Source organism: Sprattus sprattus, assembly GCF_963457725.1.
Source record: "Sprattus sprattus genome assembly, chromosome: 4".
Taxonomy (NCBI): domain Eukaryota; kingdom Metazoa; phylum Chordata; class Actinopteri; order Clupeiformes; family Clupeidae; genus Sprattus; species Sprattus sprattus.
Genome location: NC_137923.1, coordinates 4,914,151 through 4,930,717, shown reverse-complemented (window position 1 = coordinate 4,930,717; position 16,567 = coordinate 4,914,151). Strand labels below are relative to the sequence as shown.

Here is a 16,567-nt window from a genome sequence, read left to right as displayed (position 1 = left end):
ATATGCCCAAAATTCAAACCTACAGAAAAAGGCAAAATAGCGGCCATATTGAAAATGTCGGTGCTACTCCACGCAAAATCGTGGTGTACTTGACAGATACCAGTATATCATTTCATGTAGGCTACGTGTTAAGAAATAGAACTTTAGCTGGACCATAATGAGCGGCTTCTGTAGAGAAGTGATAACGCTGCAGCTCGGACATTATTCAAACTTTGTCGGGACCCACTGGTGGAATTTACAGGTAACGTTATGGTATTTATTGCTATCTTGGCCATTATGCCCATACGATCTGGTTGGGCGTTAATTTAAGTTTTCTGTACTAGTGTAAATGGTATAGCGATCGGTAGGTTAGCTTACTTTAACTTCTGTGAATTAATTGACTGTTGCTTGGAACAGTAAATGTTTGTCGACAAAGCCTGTAGGATGGTTAAACGTTGCCTTGTTATCCACCTGGCTAACTGTAGCTAAAGATGCCTGTCACTGTAACTTAAATTTCTGACTAGTCAAGAGCTTCATAGTCATTGGGTAAGCACAACAAAATTGCATTTGCATCAACCTTAAATTGTGCATTTTATATTTAAAACTTCACACATTTACGAGGAAAAGATAAATAAGATTAGAAATGTAAACAATATCAGATCACACAATTTGAACATTGTTGAGTCAACGGTTCTGGACACACATTGCATTAGAGTGCCCTATATTTAAGACATTTTGCACCCTAGTAGAATGCCACCTTGCGGTTTGCAGTGATTACCCACCAGCCTGATTTACATCGAAAAGTGTGGCATGGGCAGGAAGAACCCTTAAGATTTTGGAGCGTATCTCAGTGTCAAGCTGGTATGAACAGACTGAATTGCAGCAATTGTTAACAGTGTAGTGGGACACTGTTGGTCCGACGAGGGACAACATATAACACAACAATATAGCTTAAAAAACTAGCTAAAAAAAAGCTACAAAAAGCTAAAAAATAAATATTAAGAGTTCAACAAAGTGTGGTGGTATAGAGTACGAGTACTTGCCTGAGGCGCATCACAATAAAAACAGTAACATTTTGTTTATACACCATCACTCCCCTCCACTCCTCTCCAGGAAACACGCTAGGCCAAAGTTCTTCATTTACTGATGGATTTATTTCTCTCTTTAATTCATTTGAAATCCAACGTCGAACTGGTTAAAAGCAGTAAAAACACAATCAACAGACAATCAAACCAAACAATCAAACCCAAAGAAATCAAAGAAATAAAGCATCATAAATAGACAAACATACCTCGTTGGCTGCATAACAATTGAGAGGGGAAATGAGGCAAGGTAAACGCAATCACATTCATCAGCTTGGACTCAGCGGTATACTACCACGACCGCGAGCCAGCGTCTTAGGTCTCCTAGTCAGGTACAATGAACGCTACCATAATAAGGGTGTGTGTGTGACCCCTGACCCCCATGACCTCACCTCCTATAAACTTAACCCAATCATGAGACAGACAAAAGGTAAAACAAACTTATCAAACGAAAATAATCACCACAAGCAAAAACTAAGACAAAAATAAACAAAACAAAATCTAAACAGTTACATACACTGAGTGACCGAGATGCCATAAGTGACTTGCAGTCGAATAAAAAGATTAGTGTATTAATATTGCACAATGAAATTCCACGTTTAGTGCATGTCTGTGTTTAATGTTCTGTTGGCCATCGGGGTAAACACTGCAACAGGAGTACCAAGCCGACATGCAGTAAGTCAGTACACTTTTGAGAGTGGTGTGGTAGAAGGCCACCATCAGATTACACTCTAGGTTGTTTTTCCAGAGTACTCTCAGGAAGTGTAATCGCTGCTGTGCCTTCTCAACTATCGCTGAGGTGTTGGCAGACCATGAGAGGTCATCGGATGAGTGGGCTCCTAGGAACAAGGAGTAGAGTAGAGTAGAGTAGTGAGCTCAGCACACAGTCATCTGGAGAGCCAGTGTTGAGCATGATGGTGAAGGAGAGGTGGGGGCCGAGTTTCACAGTTTGTGGGCGGTTAGTGAGGAAGTCTTTTATCCAGGTGAAGATGGAGGGGGAGAGGCCTAGTGCAGTTAGTCTGCCTGATTAGTATGTATGTCTTTGATGATGGTATTGAACGCTGAGCTGTAGTCTATGAAGAGCGTTTTTACATAGGTCCAATAGATGTGTCGTCTATGTGGGATCTAATCTGAGGTGATGTAAATTGGCAGTTTTTGAGGCTTGTAACTGTAATGAGGCCGGTCTTCATGAGAGCCAGTTTCGCCGAAGCGTATAATCATTTTCACGACTGCACTTGAGGATGCATTCAAAGTTCTTGACTTCTTGACTGACCTCCCTGTCTTATGATGGACTGTCGTTTCTCTTTACTTAGTGGAGTGGTTCCTGCCATTATATGGATTAGTACAGTAGAAATAGTGATAGGGCTATTCACTGTATACCAACCCTACCTCTGCACGTCCCATCTGATGGTCCCAAACACATGAAGAAGGCAAGAAATGCCAGAAATGAACTCTTGATAAGGCACACCTGGTAATAGAAAACTAATCCAGTTGACTAGGCCTACCTCATGAAAATGATTGAGAGAATGCCAAGTATGCAAAGGTATCATCAAAGCAAAAGGTGGCTCCCTTGAAGAATCTTAAATACAAAATACATTAAAGATTACATTTTTTAGGCTATATCGCCCAGGCAGAATGAATATTTAGTACCCTGCAATGTTCTGTAAAAGTACCAAGCCCACACTGCCTTAAAACAATGATTAAGGGTATTCTTTATGCTTTTCTCTCCAATTCTCTCCCCTTCTTCTAACTATTTATCTGCTTTTTGCCTCATACTTCATGGCAGGAAGCATCTCTCTGTTATGACTCAGATGGGTCTCCCGAGGAGCTGCAGAGTGATGTCATGTTCAGAGAGGGGGTCACCCCCGGGGGACAGGTCACCTACACCCCTCGTCTCATTGCCATGGACGTCAAAGGTGAGGCACATACGAGCATGATCAAATTACAAGTTCATTCTACTGTTGAAAGGTGAACCTTTGCTCAAGCTTTAGTTTCATTGCAGCCTACAACATGCTCTTTTGTAATATTGTGAAGCATTGGTGCCGGAACCATAGAGGCCGCGGGGCCAATGGCCCCCCCACTTTTCGGGATTTTTTTTTCTGTATTGGTTGCAGACGTCATTCCTAAGCCATTCATTGACATTACATTTCTGCTAACCTGAAGATACTCATAGTGGGGGGGGGGGGGGCCATTAGAAGTGCCAGTGGCGTAACTATTGGTAGGCAGGGTATGCGGGCGCGTACGGCCCGGGCCAATCAGGGGCCCGTCGGTCTTCGAAATGTCATGGTACGCACTTTAAACTACATGAATTGGAACACATTGACATAATAACAGTAAGGCTTGCACACAAACCACATATTTTTGATGAATACAACACACATATTCTTAGAATTTAAGCTAACCGTCGCAGTGTAGGGCTCCGGCTCCCACACTGCACTGCGGTCCCACAACAACTCAAGTTCGAAGACGCGGCGCGATCGGCAAGACCATAGACGTAGAATAGAAGCGGCAGCGAAGACCATAGATCTAATCATGTCTATGGCGAAGACCGCTAAACAGGGGGACCTGACTGTTCCCATATTCAGGAGAGGGAGACTGAATGCTCTCTTAAGATGGCGAGAGATTTGGACTTTAGCGAGTGCCTTACAATACAAAGACTAGCCTATTTCGCGGTATAGATAAACATCGGACAAAAAGTAAGGACATGTGTGTTTGGTAGATTGTTTCTTTTTGTATCAATGCCTCTGGACCATTGGAAAGCCTGTTTTAATTTGTGCTGCATAAGGAACATGTATTTATAGGATGAGTAGCAGAGTTGAGTAAATGTAGGTTGCGTTCATGAAAATGTTGTCAAACTGCTTAGCGCCTGGTTGCCTGCATGCGCGCGATTGATATAGCAAAAATTAAGGAGAGTGACACATGCACGTGCATTTGGCCCCCCCACCACTGAAATCACTCCGGCGCCGCTGTTGTGAAGTATTTATTTTCATCCCTTCTCCCTTAACTCACACTTCCCAACAGGAAGCCTTCAAACATTACGAGAGGAGGGCATTCTGTATGAAGCTGAAAAAAATGCAAGTGCCCATAGCTGGTAAGTCCTTACTTTGTCCTTAAGTCATTAACAGTGTTTCAAAATGATCGCCACCATTCATCACTCTGAAAAAACTGCACTTTTACAGTTGAGCCCAGCGTGAATCTGGATTTGGTGAGGCCATTCAGTAGCCATCATCTCGCCATGCTGATGTGTAGTGCCTACAACTTCTACCCACGAATGATCCGTGTGACCTGGTACAGAGATGAACAGAAGGTGACCAGTGATGTCTCAGCCACGGAGGAGCTGGCGGATGGAGACTGGTACTACCAGATCCACTCCCACCTGGAGTTCACCCCCACAGCTGGAGAGAAGATCTCCTGTGTGGTGGAGCACGCCAGCCTCAAGGAGCCCAGGGAGTTTGTCTGGGGTGAGGACTGTTATGTTTATATATTATATAATATATAATTATATAAATATAATTAATTATATTTATATATTAACAGTTATGTCTGTTTCAGCTGCCTCCTCACGCGGCATCTGCTGTAGTTAGTTTTGTACATGCTGTTTTGTCATTTCTGTGTTGAGTTTTGAAAAAAAAGTAATCCCATAGCCAGTTGTATCATAATCGATACACACATAAATCGTGCTGACTACTTCTCTGTGCATGAGATTAGCAAATTACAGAAAACTAAATTAACCAAAGACGAGGAGGATGTCAAAATATGTGGTGTTCGATTTCTTATCGTCTAATGTTCAAGCTGTATCTGAAATCCTTCTCTTCAGCATTACAACTGTGTGTGTACCCTCTATACTGACAGACTCCTCCATGCCCAAGGCTGAGAGGAATAAGATTGCCATTGGGGCTGCTGGCCTGCTGCTGGGACTAGTGGTCTGTGCTGCTGGACTGCTCTACTACAGGAAGACATCAAGAGGTTAGCAGTTGAGAGTTAGAACAAACATGACACATTGGATTACTTTAGCGTTACTTACTGTAATATGGAAAATGTATGAGTATATTACAGTGTTTCATTATAAACACATCCTAGACAAACTCAAAACAACCACAAGATGAACCAAAGTAGAAATAATGAGAAAGAAACAGTCTACTGGGTTTCTAAATATATGTTTTCATGCACAGGGTGGATCTTGGCTCCTCAAAGATCAACCCCTACCCATTGACGGCATAATTCATGTACCTTCTCATCCTCCAGTGCTTCCTTTACATGTGCCATCATTGGCAATCAGACATTATGACTGAAGTGAAAATTGAATTCAGTTTCTCCCATGGATACCAACTCTGGAGTGGAAGTCTGAGTAAGCACCGATCTAACAGTTCCCAAGGTTTAATTTATCTTTCTTGTGTGTTTAATTTCCTGCAGTTTTCAATTAGGTTACATTCTTTATAAAGTTTACATCTACTGTATATGCCTCAGGTCAAGATAGTGCTTACATCCAGTAGAGAAACCTGTCAAGAAATTGCCAATTTTGTCGTGGCACTATCATTGTTATTTAGGCTAACATTCAGACAGGCGAACATTTTCAAAAACATCTTGGTAAAAGCGTGAATAAAGAAAAGAACATCAATGAACTTGTGTTTGAGTATTGTGTTCTCTTAAAAGACTGTATCAGCCCTCAGACATGCTGTCAGCACTGGTTCTCATTGTGCGTCTAACCATCACAAGATCATCTCACAGGAATCAGTTTCTGACATCCTCATGTTTAGGTTGATTGAGGATTCAGTTGATGAAATGTGCTAGTTGACTCCTTCAACATACTTGGATCTACACACAGATCTACACCACACACCCTTTAATAAACACTAAAGATACACAGAGTTCATTTTAATGCTAATCCTCAAATTCTTTGGAGAAAAAATATTCTAGATCAGTTCTCTGTAGGGAATGTGCAACATCCCTTAATTTGTCATCAGTGGGTACTGGATTTGAAATAGACTCCTTAAAAAGACTAAAACAGGTTTATAGTTTATACTCAACGTATCCTGACAGAGTAGGGACCTCCTGACTTCCTGTTCACAGATCTGTTCTGACCTGAAATCAGAAGGACCGTGTCTGCAACGCATGATTGATGAGTTATGTCGAAGTTAGGAATTGATCAAAATAAACACCTTCCTACATATGTCCCCTTGCACTGACAAACACGGAAATATATATACATATTTTTTTTTTTTCACTGTCAGCCAATGACTTAATCTGGACTTTCTAAAAGAGCCAGCATGCTTTCCTCTCAGCAAGTAGCATGACACCCGTCCAGTGTGTGTACCATTCTACCAGAGCCAGATACAAGAAAAGATACTTTGGAAGCTCACAGCCATTGAAACTGGGCTACATATTCCTGCAAGATTGTTTTATTGATGAGGAGGAGGGTGATTTGAGATGCCCAGGCAAGAGAGAAGGTAATATGTGTTAACTATGTGTTAGTGTGTCACACTGGTTCAGGAGGTAGAGGATGTGGTATGTTTATCTGTTTAGTATGTGTATTTATGTTTAGTATCTATATTGTATATTTATTGTTATCTAGTAGGTCTACTACTCTGTCTTTCATATGTTTATCTAATGTTCAGTACTTATTGTTAAGTTATGTTATGGTATATCATGTTGGAGTACTTGTATGTTTATATGTTTATATGTTATATCTTGTTATGTTATGGTAGTGTGGTATGGTGTCCTGTCATAAGAATTTCAGTGCCCAGTCTAACTCTGTTGTTCTGTATATCTGACAATAAAAGACTTGACTTGAGAGGAGTCGTTTAGCAATCAGAAGGTAGGTTGCTAGTTTGATCCCGACTCCACACTGAACCCCCGACAGCTTCCGATGCGCTGGTTGGCAAGTTCACTGTTCTCAGCCTGCATGCTACACCAAAGGGTACCGCTAAATACTGCAGGGTACTGCTAAATAGAATTCATAGTTCACCATGACTACCAGTAGATGGTGGCAAAACTCTATGCAATGAAGAATACAAAATGCAGTTAAAAGGGTCTGTAGTTTATTTATTTAACCTTACAACATTATTGTAACATACTGTGTTCTAAAATAGTTTAATAACAGACACAAGGTAAGATCCACACTCTATAATCTTTAAACATGAGGGTAAAATGGAATCACATTTTTTTCCGTCTTCAACTGTGTGTTCCACTAATCCCACCACTTTTACCAATCTGTCCGTGTGACCTTTTTGACCTGACCTTTTAGATTACAATTTTAAGATCAAGCCTGTGATGAAGGTGCAAATGTGCACCACTTGACATCTGACTTGATAAGACCCACCCAGACCTGTCCACGTGCCCCTCCTAAGGGTGTGTATGACAATACTCATAAAAAAATAAATAGGCCTACATCAAAGAATAACTAGAGTAATAGCTGTGAAGACAATGAACACGAACAAAATGTTTCATTTAAGCAATAAGGTACGAGAGGCAGTACTGTATCGTCAATAATGTACTGTTCGAGGGTCCTGTTGAAATACGTTCACTAAATCGGTTGTTGTGACTTTGACGATCTCAGAATAAATAAAAATAGCCTATACAATTTTTGGGGGGTTTTACGTGGGGTTTATACTAACCTGCCCCAACTTGCTCCAGAAATGCTGTCTCATTTTGTCAGATGCTATGACCCAGATGTCTTGTGATAGTCACACATCTGTTTTGGTGCTGACCATGTTCAAACATATGAGCTTATAGGCATGACACTGTGGATGTCTGGAATGAATAACCTTATTTAATATAAAGTAATTTAAGTATGTGCTGGATGTGTTGGATGACATTGCACAGGTGATGGGACTTATGTTACTGTATTGAATATCACTTGGAATCAGAATATTCCATCAGATCCATATGGTTGTATTATGGACTACTCATAAATATATTGAGATTAATCTTTATATTGACAAACCTTGCCCATGACACATTTTTTGACACATTAACTTTGATAAAAGAACCCGAGTCAAAAAAATATACCTGGAAACTTGGAAATGGATTGCCTCCAGTGAGAGACAATAGGTATTCAAATACCTCAGCTCTGTTTATTGCAGCATCACAAGCAAATATTTTAAATGATGTGCTACGATAAAGAGGGGGCAAATCTTGTATTACTTAACTGGTACTTTCTTGGTTACGGTTGCATGAATGTATTATTGCAGGTGAGAGGCCCTCCCCAACTTGGAATTCAAACTGATATTCCTTGTCCCTATGGTATGGAATTCAAACTGATATTCCTTGTCCCTATGGTATGGAATTCAAACTGATATTCCTTGTCCCTATGGTATGGAATTCAAACTGATATTCCTTGTCCCTATGGTATGGAATTCAAACTGATATTCCTTGTCCCTATGGTAGCACTTCAGCATTGCCTTGCCCTTTGGCTCCATTGTGTGGCCAGAGTGTGTAACAAGCTTGCAATTGGACTTCAACAGTGGAGTGGCTGCATCCAGACATTTGCTAGCTGTTTGCATGTTTTTCTTAACTTCAATGCAACCCATAAACATTTCAAGAAATGTCTTCCTTTCTCTCCGTTTTTATTAAGTTGCCTTTTTGCTTCTGTGTTTTGCACATACAGAACGGTGGAGCCAAACATCTGCCTTCTCTTGCAGGAAGTGAGAAAGAGTGAGAAACATCTGCCTTCTCTTGCAGGAAGTGAGAAAGAGTGAGAAACAACTGCCTTCTCTTGCAGGAAGTGAGGAAGAGTGGGAAACAACTGCCTTCTCTTGCAGGAAGTGAGAAAGAGTGAGAAACAACTGCCTTCTCTTGCAGGAAGTGAGAAAGAGTGAGAAACAACTGCCTTCTCTTGCAGGAAGTGAGAAAGAGTGAGAAACAACTGCTAAACAGTAATTGTGTTGATGAGTCTTGAAACACCCAGATCCTTCTTCGTTTCATCTGTAGACTTAAGGTCATAAGCCTGGATAGGTGATCATTCATTCATTAATTAATGAATTGAATGCAATAACACACATCACGATTCTAAAATCTGATAATGAAATATTCAGGTCAGGATCACAAGCTCATCAATCATTCAGATCAATAAATGAAAACACCTTATTAAGAAATGCAGACAATGTTAGAGAGTTTAATGCCATTATTTTTGCTATAACCTTCGTTCTCTGTGCAAAAGAGAGATACATGAAGTATGTTTTCAGCTTATCAGATCACACTGATATAAGTAGTACAAATTAGTTTGGTCAGATAAACCTGAAAATATAATGGATACACATGTACAAATCTTTATTTCATTAGAATTAAATAACAAAATACATACCCTTAAAGTAACCCCATGACCAATAAAACACCAGTTACACGGGAATCTGGAAAATAGTTTTAAGCAGATCTGACAATACAGGGAAGGCTGTTCTAGATTTTAGGGTCCAGAATGGCAAAGGAGAAATCACCCGTTGCTTTTAGTCTGAACTCTGGACCAGCCTGCAGATCATGATGAGTGATGATTGCCCTCACAGGAGTATAGGGGAGTAGAAGCTCTGATATAAAATTTGATGCCACGCCAAAGAGTGCTTAAAACATAATCCCCCAAGACCTTGAAATTCATGCAAAAACATACTAGAAGCTTTTGGAGAGACACTACCCCATCGGATGAATATGCTAAGACCTGTGAGTTCTTGTTAAAAGCCTGGCTGCTGAATTCTCCAACACCTGAAGTTGGGCAAAGCAATGCTGATTTAACCAAGTAAGCAGAGCATGACGGTAGTCCAGATGTGTAGAAATAAAAACATGATTGACAAAAAAAAAAAATCATATCTTCCTGTCCATTCTTCTTCCATCCCTGTGTAGAGTTCATCATTTTCTATGGGTCTTCATGTGCATGGCTAAAGAGTATTTATACCGTAAGGCCTTCCCACACTCTGGACAGTTGTATGGCCGCTCGCCTGTGTGGATTCACTGGTGTTTCTCTAATGTACACCGGCGGTGGAAGCTGATTCCACACTCAGTACAAACAAAAGGCTTGATGTTAGAGTGGAGCTGAATGTGCTTGTTCATTGCATGGATAGTGACGAAGCATTTCTCACACAGGGGGCGAGCATACGGCCTTTCCTGTGTGTGCCGGCCAATGTGGCATCGAAGGCCTTTAGTGTTTGAAAAGGTCTTGTCACACATGCTGCAGGGGAATGTCTGCATTTTGGCCAGCTTTTTTTGACCTGTGTGGATCCTTGTGTGCTCTTTTAGCTTGTAGGAAAGAAAAAACGCTTTCCCACAGGTTGGGCAGACGTGAGGCTTTTCCCCGGCTTGTGAATCCGCAAACTGCTGGAGTTAGCATAGATATTACCACAAAGCGAGCAGACATGCGGGGTCGAGCTTTTTGGTTTGGTCTTTGCTTCACTGGTTTTATTTTTTCTGCCTTTACAAGTTTCTTTCTCACTGTGTTGTTGTTGTTTCTTTTGCACTTGGCTTCTATACCTCAGTAGATGGCAAACGCTGCCTTCCTGATTTAACCCTTCAGGTTCATTAAGCACCAACACCTCAGAATTGTTGTGATCTTCTTCTGCTTGTGGTGTTGGATACAGCAGACTTTCTTCTGAGAATGCACCCAGACTTTCTTCTGAGTGGTCTGGAATATCATGGTTGTGTACTTGCTCATTCTCAGGTTTGACCAAACAGTCTTTGAACGGGTCCACAATCATCTCAGCAACATCAAAAGAAATATGTTCCTCAGGTTCAGACTTAATCTCCAATTTGAGGTTCAAAAGATCCAACTTCATCTTCTGATCATCTCGACTGATTTCAGTTTCTCTCGAGGGCAACTCAAGTGAGAGAAAATATGGATCTAAATCTGGCTCTGGTTTAACACTGATGGGAACCACACAATTAGCTGCCTTAGGATCAGAACATCCTGTGATGTTACATTCACTTTCACACTCAGGTTTTGGTTGTGGCGATGGGATTGAGGCGCTATGGCTGTGTGGCTGCTTCATCATTTCCACTTGTTGTATGTCCACACGTAGCATGAACCACTTTTCTATGTTGGGTTTGTAACACCTGTATTCATTTCCTTCGATTATAGTTTGCAATCTTGGCAGTGGTGCACTCCTCCACACCCTGATGATGGTTCAGCCTCAGTGTTTGGCTCTCTGGGCAGTCCTATGGAGAAAGACATTTGTTTGCTTTAGTCTGCACTAGAGAATATCAAGATTCAATTAATAAATAATGTCACAAACACAATATTGAACCTTGTGTTCTCCCCCCAGCTTAATTTATTAAAGCTATTTTGACAACCACACTTAACTTTGATCCAATAGCTTAAGGCTAAGATGTGTCGATACACCATATGAGGTTAATGTATGAGTTTAGTGACACAATATTATTGCTATTCTTGTCAGAGATAACGTTACAGAAACTAAACGTAAAAGCTGAAATGTAGGTTGTCAACGTTATCCACGAGACGGAGAGCCTTTGTGTATTTCAAATCTGAGCCAAGTCTTATACGCTATGGTTTTCGTAAAACGGTTACACTTTTAAATGCACATGCAATTTGTCCATTAGTCTTCATCAAGTTTTGAAACAGAACTATATAAACTTCAGACTATTTAGCAGATCATCAACCTGCTATTAGCCAACTTTTTTAATGGCCAATGTAATTTCGAATACTCACGCTCAGGCACGCTACGTGTAACCTTTTTGACAAAATGTATGAACATAAACAGATGAATAAGTACAATCTAATGTATAACTTTCATTTTACTTCAATAACTCACAACGTTACATTGGTTTAAAGTTTCGAGGTACTCCCATCCGGCAGTGTTCAGTGAACGACAAGTCAAATCAGCTCGAGCAACTTTTGGTTACGCTTTTTCAAAATAAAAGTCCCTTAATAGCCCCGTGTTTCATAAACTGTCAGAAATATTAATTTCATAGAAACATCAAAATGGGTTAAAAACGATTCACTGATGTTAAAAAAAGTATGATTTTCATGTTTAAATATAGGGAACACTGACTAAATAGGCAATTTTGCAAATATTGTAGTAAGACACAGTAAAACACACCACAAGGATTGTCTTCATTAAAGTTGGTTGAACATGTTCAGAACACTGTAAAGAAAGGGTAAAAAATGTTAAGCAGCAATGATTCTGGTGACTTCAGAGTGTGTCTCAATAAAAGTGGGGTGGAATATGTTCAGGCCATCCAAACATTAAATAAAATGTGAGAAGTAGTTGTGATTTACGTCCCTGCATGCTCCAATTCAATTTTCCAAATTGAAACTCATTAAGACCTACCTGAGGAGCAGGAGAAGCTGAATGGTCTGGCTATCCTACCCATTGAAAAAGCAATCATGCATCACCACTTTTGTGTTTGAAAGGCATCGTTTTGGCTTGCAGGCCGGCTGTGTACAGTCAAAATGTTAGTCTTGACGTTCAGATTTTGCGCCTAAACTAGCTATATCGTATTGCTCGTCATAGGACAACAACATACATATTACCCAGAAATCATTGCAAATCTTTAATATTTTTATAGTTTCTATAGAGTATGTAAGATAAGCATATCATTTTGTTATAGATTGCTACTATTTTTACCACAAATAATACATTCCATGATGGAGATCTACCTACGTTTACCTTTTCAAGTCTCTAGCTAGCATTACTCACTCTCTGAAATGCATTACCAGTTCTTCTCTGTATTTATGCTGCAGAAACTGGAGTCATAGACTTCTGTCAGACGCAGTATAAGAGGGTGATGGCATCAATTTAGACATAACATGTCTATGGGCCCCCAAGAACTGCGAGCCCAAGTTTAACCTCACCTGCTGCACCCTTCAGTTAAGGACCAGTACCCAACTGTTATTAATACATTAGAATATGTTATTTTACAAAGAACTTTTTTAGGGGATCTGCATGAAAAAAACAGTTGAATAATAGTGTTATAAAGAGACTTAAGCAGTTCAGTAATGTTGTTTGCTTGGTATTTCTCAGTGAAATTGAAGGGGATTTGATGTACAATAGACATCAACTGGATGTACATTTTACTGAAATAACTGGTTTTATAGCATAGTGGTCATGCAAAATCAGCATAAATCCAATGTTAAATGTACTGGTTAACCCTGCAATATTATACATTATAAACTGTTAAAGATACATATTGCTCTGTCAAGCCAAGGAAATTATACATTTTGAATTTCTATATATTCAGTTATGGCTGGCAAGATGCTACATTCCTTGTGCTATTGGCTGGGGACTTCCCACAGCAGCCAAACCTCTCAATGTTACATGCAAGTACACTGTAAACCTTAACAAGTTCAGAGTACTTAAAACTTTTGATGTAACCGATTACATAATAAAATTTGAGAACATATATATATTTTTAAGTAAACTTAACTCGGCTATTTTTGTTATCATTTTCGTAATTTTAAAGTTCTCTGAACTCATATTATTCCAAAATCTACCAGGATTTTGCCGTGTCGGATGTTTGGTTTCTCTTGGTCTTTCACAAACAAGTTATTACGCCCTTACAAGTTTTTCCAACTTCTTGCGCAAGCTCTTTCTGTAGAGAGAACTGTCATTGGTCAACTGCCTTCCCAGTGTTGCCAGATGTACATTTACATTTACATCTGTGATTTAGTAGACGCTTTTATCCAAAGCGATTTACAAGGAATTTTGCATTTATAGATCAGGAGCAGTTTGGGGATTCACACTTATACACAGTGGCGGTTCTGCATGGAATTACGCCCCGGGCGATATCCCCTCCGAGCGCCCCCCCCCCCCCCCCCCCCCCCCCCCCCCCCCCACCCGAAAAAAAAATCTTACGTTTTCCAATTATAACAATATAAGTGAAAGAAAAAATGAAATGTATCAATTGCACAAATCCTTCAATAGAACATTTGAATAACTTACTTAAGATAATTATTGCACACATAATTTTCATTAATGTTAGCTAACCAGCCATCTGCAAGTTATGTTGTGCAAGTGCAACGCTTGCTAGTCTAGTGGTGTCAAAAGGAAATCTATGGTCTAACCAGCTAGCTATCGACCTGTTAATTATTAAGATTATACTAGTACTCTGTATGCTTTTCAATTGCACAACTCTTTCAATAGAGCATTTAAATAACACACTTTAGATAATCAATGCACACATCATGTGCATTAATGTTAGCTAACACCAGCTCTTTGCAAGTTATGTTGTGCAAGCACTCAACATGCATTATAGTTAGTTGAGTTTGCTAATAGTGGCTAATGGGATTTCGCTAACGCTTGCTAGTCTAGTGGTGTCAAAAGGAAATCTGTGGTCTAACCAGCTAGCTATCGACCTGCTAATTATTAAGATTATACTAGTACTCTGTATGCTGTTACATTATGTAGTTGTGGCTAGCGGGATTTCGCTAACACTTTAGCCTAGTGTCAGATGAATGAACATGTTCATACCCTATGGTCAAATCAGCTAGCTAACGCTAGCTAGCAAACAACTCAGTTGGTGCTCAACATTAGCTGGTTGCCTTACAGTAATAGAGTATTAGTTAAGCTACACTTGATAAAATAAAACACATTTTTACCTTGTCCACTCGAGCATCCTTCAATAGCTTTATCGATAATGTAATAGACTACTCTGTTAAAGATGTATTACATTTCCCTCGGGATGAATAAAGTATCTATCTGACTATCTATCTATCTATACTCTGCTCACTATTACCTTCACCAGTTGGATAAATTGATGCAGTTAGTGGTCTCCTTCCACCAATTAACCTTGCCCTTGGTGACCACATAATCGTTCTGTATTACCTATTTTTATAAGCCATTTCACACAATTCAGAAAAACAAAAAGTATAGGGTAATTATAATGTTTATTGGGAGACCCAGAGCTGAACTGCCCGCCGCCCCCTCTCTCTTTCTCTCTTTCCCCCTTTCACCCAGGATTGCGCTGCACCTTTTTAGCGAGCAGGTGCGCCTGCAGCTGCAGGGGGCGCCAATTTGCTAATTCCTCACGCAGTGATATGATATATAGAAATAGAAAAGCGCTTCGCGGCCCAGATTATTATTACTATTTTTTTAAATTCTCGTGCCGCCCCTCACGTGTCATGAAAAAGTGCCGCCCCGGGCGGCTGCCCGGGTCGCCCGTGCCTAAAACCGCCACTGCTTATACACGACTCCTCTCCCTTAAGTCTGCTGTCTCTGTCTGTCTCATCACAAGAACTTTGCAATGGTGTTCTCAAAGACGTTGATGACGTCAGATACTAAAAAAAGATGAGTTATCAGGCAATGTTTACTCAAACAAATACATTCCAATCCAATTAAAACGTCTTCACTTGCTCAGAAAACGTATACATTTAAAGTTGGGTCAACTAAATACCAGGTTTTAAGTACTGAATACACAATGCTAATAAGTTAGTAGAACAGTTTGGGTTTACAGTGTAATCATACCAAAACAACTTAGACTATGTTATACATCAGGGTACTCCACAACCAGGATACTGATACTAAACAACAGCAACAACAGAGATGCCTTTGTGGGCTCTTCACTGGGGTTGTCAAGTGGACAAACTCATCTCTGAAAATGTCCTTTTATGCTAGATACAAATACGTTTGTATCCCTTGCAGTGAGATGTTTATTTCACTATCTATAAACTGTTCATGTAGTTGATCACCTGAAGGTGGAGCTGTAAGGCTAAAAACAACAAGGCCTTGTTTCAGGGGCTTTCCATGATCTGACTCATTGAAATTGATTACCGTACCGTATGGGGCCACTGGTCACATGGTGATCTGAAGTAGTGGTCAGGTCAAAGGCAGTTTATGTTTTTCATTGGTTTTCAAATCATACCTTTGGATAGATTAGGTGATGATGTATGTTTCTGTGTATGTGTGGGTGTATGCAACCCTTTTCTGTCGTAGCCATCAGCCTACATGCAATAGAACACGTCTCTCTGACTCATCTCCAGCTCCAGGTAGAGCGCTGATCACTCAACATACTCCCTGATTTTGCACCAGGATCCTGACATATAACATCCACCAATGAGTGCATAAATGGTCAAAATGAACTAGATGTTTTCCAGTTTAAGTTTGCAGTAAGTGGTGGAAGCTTCTTCGCGATTCTCTACTAACTAACAGACTGATGGTTTAATGCTAACTGTGGTTATTAATACGTTACAGCCTTAACTATGGTCAATAACTAATAACTAAACTAAACTATAACTAAGTCTCTAAAACATTTTTGTTGTAAATGTCGCCAAACATTTGTTTTCATTCCACGTTGTCCAGCATATAATGGTTTGAATTCATGCTTTTGTGATTAGATGGCTTTCTTCATGTTGGAACACATTAGCGCTGCAATATGATAGTGACAAACATAACTCAGCATAATGCAGCTTTGGTCAGCAGATTACCGCTTGGAACAAGGCTTCATCAAAACGTACAGATGTACAAAAGTGATCCATTTAAACCTCAACCGCCTGTCATTACAGTAAAAGCTTTAATGCATTAAGCCATTACGTTTTTGCAGTTTTTAATTTTCAAGACCTCGACAGAAGTGTT

General features: G+C 40.0%; 1 protein-coding gene across 1 annotated transcript; it reads left to right on the top strand.

The window, feature by feature from the left end:
- Nucleotides 1-2,904: 2,904 nt before the first annotated feature.
- LOC308364495 (boLa class II histocompatibility antigen, DQB*0101 beta chain-like) lies at nucleotides 2,905-5,274 on the top strand (the record flags this gene model as incomplete). The annotated part of the gene is made up of 4 exons (XM_080837629.1): nucleotides 2,905-2,977; nucleotides 4,241-4,522; nucleotides 4,914-5,027; nucleotides 5,234-5,274. 4 exons carry the CDS (start codon nucleotides 2,905-2,907, stop codon nucleotides 5,272-5,274), a joined length of 510 nt encoding a protein of 169 aa, XP_080693755.1.
- Nucleotides 5,275-16,567: the final 11,293 nt, after the last annotated feature.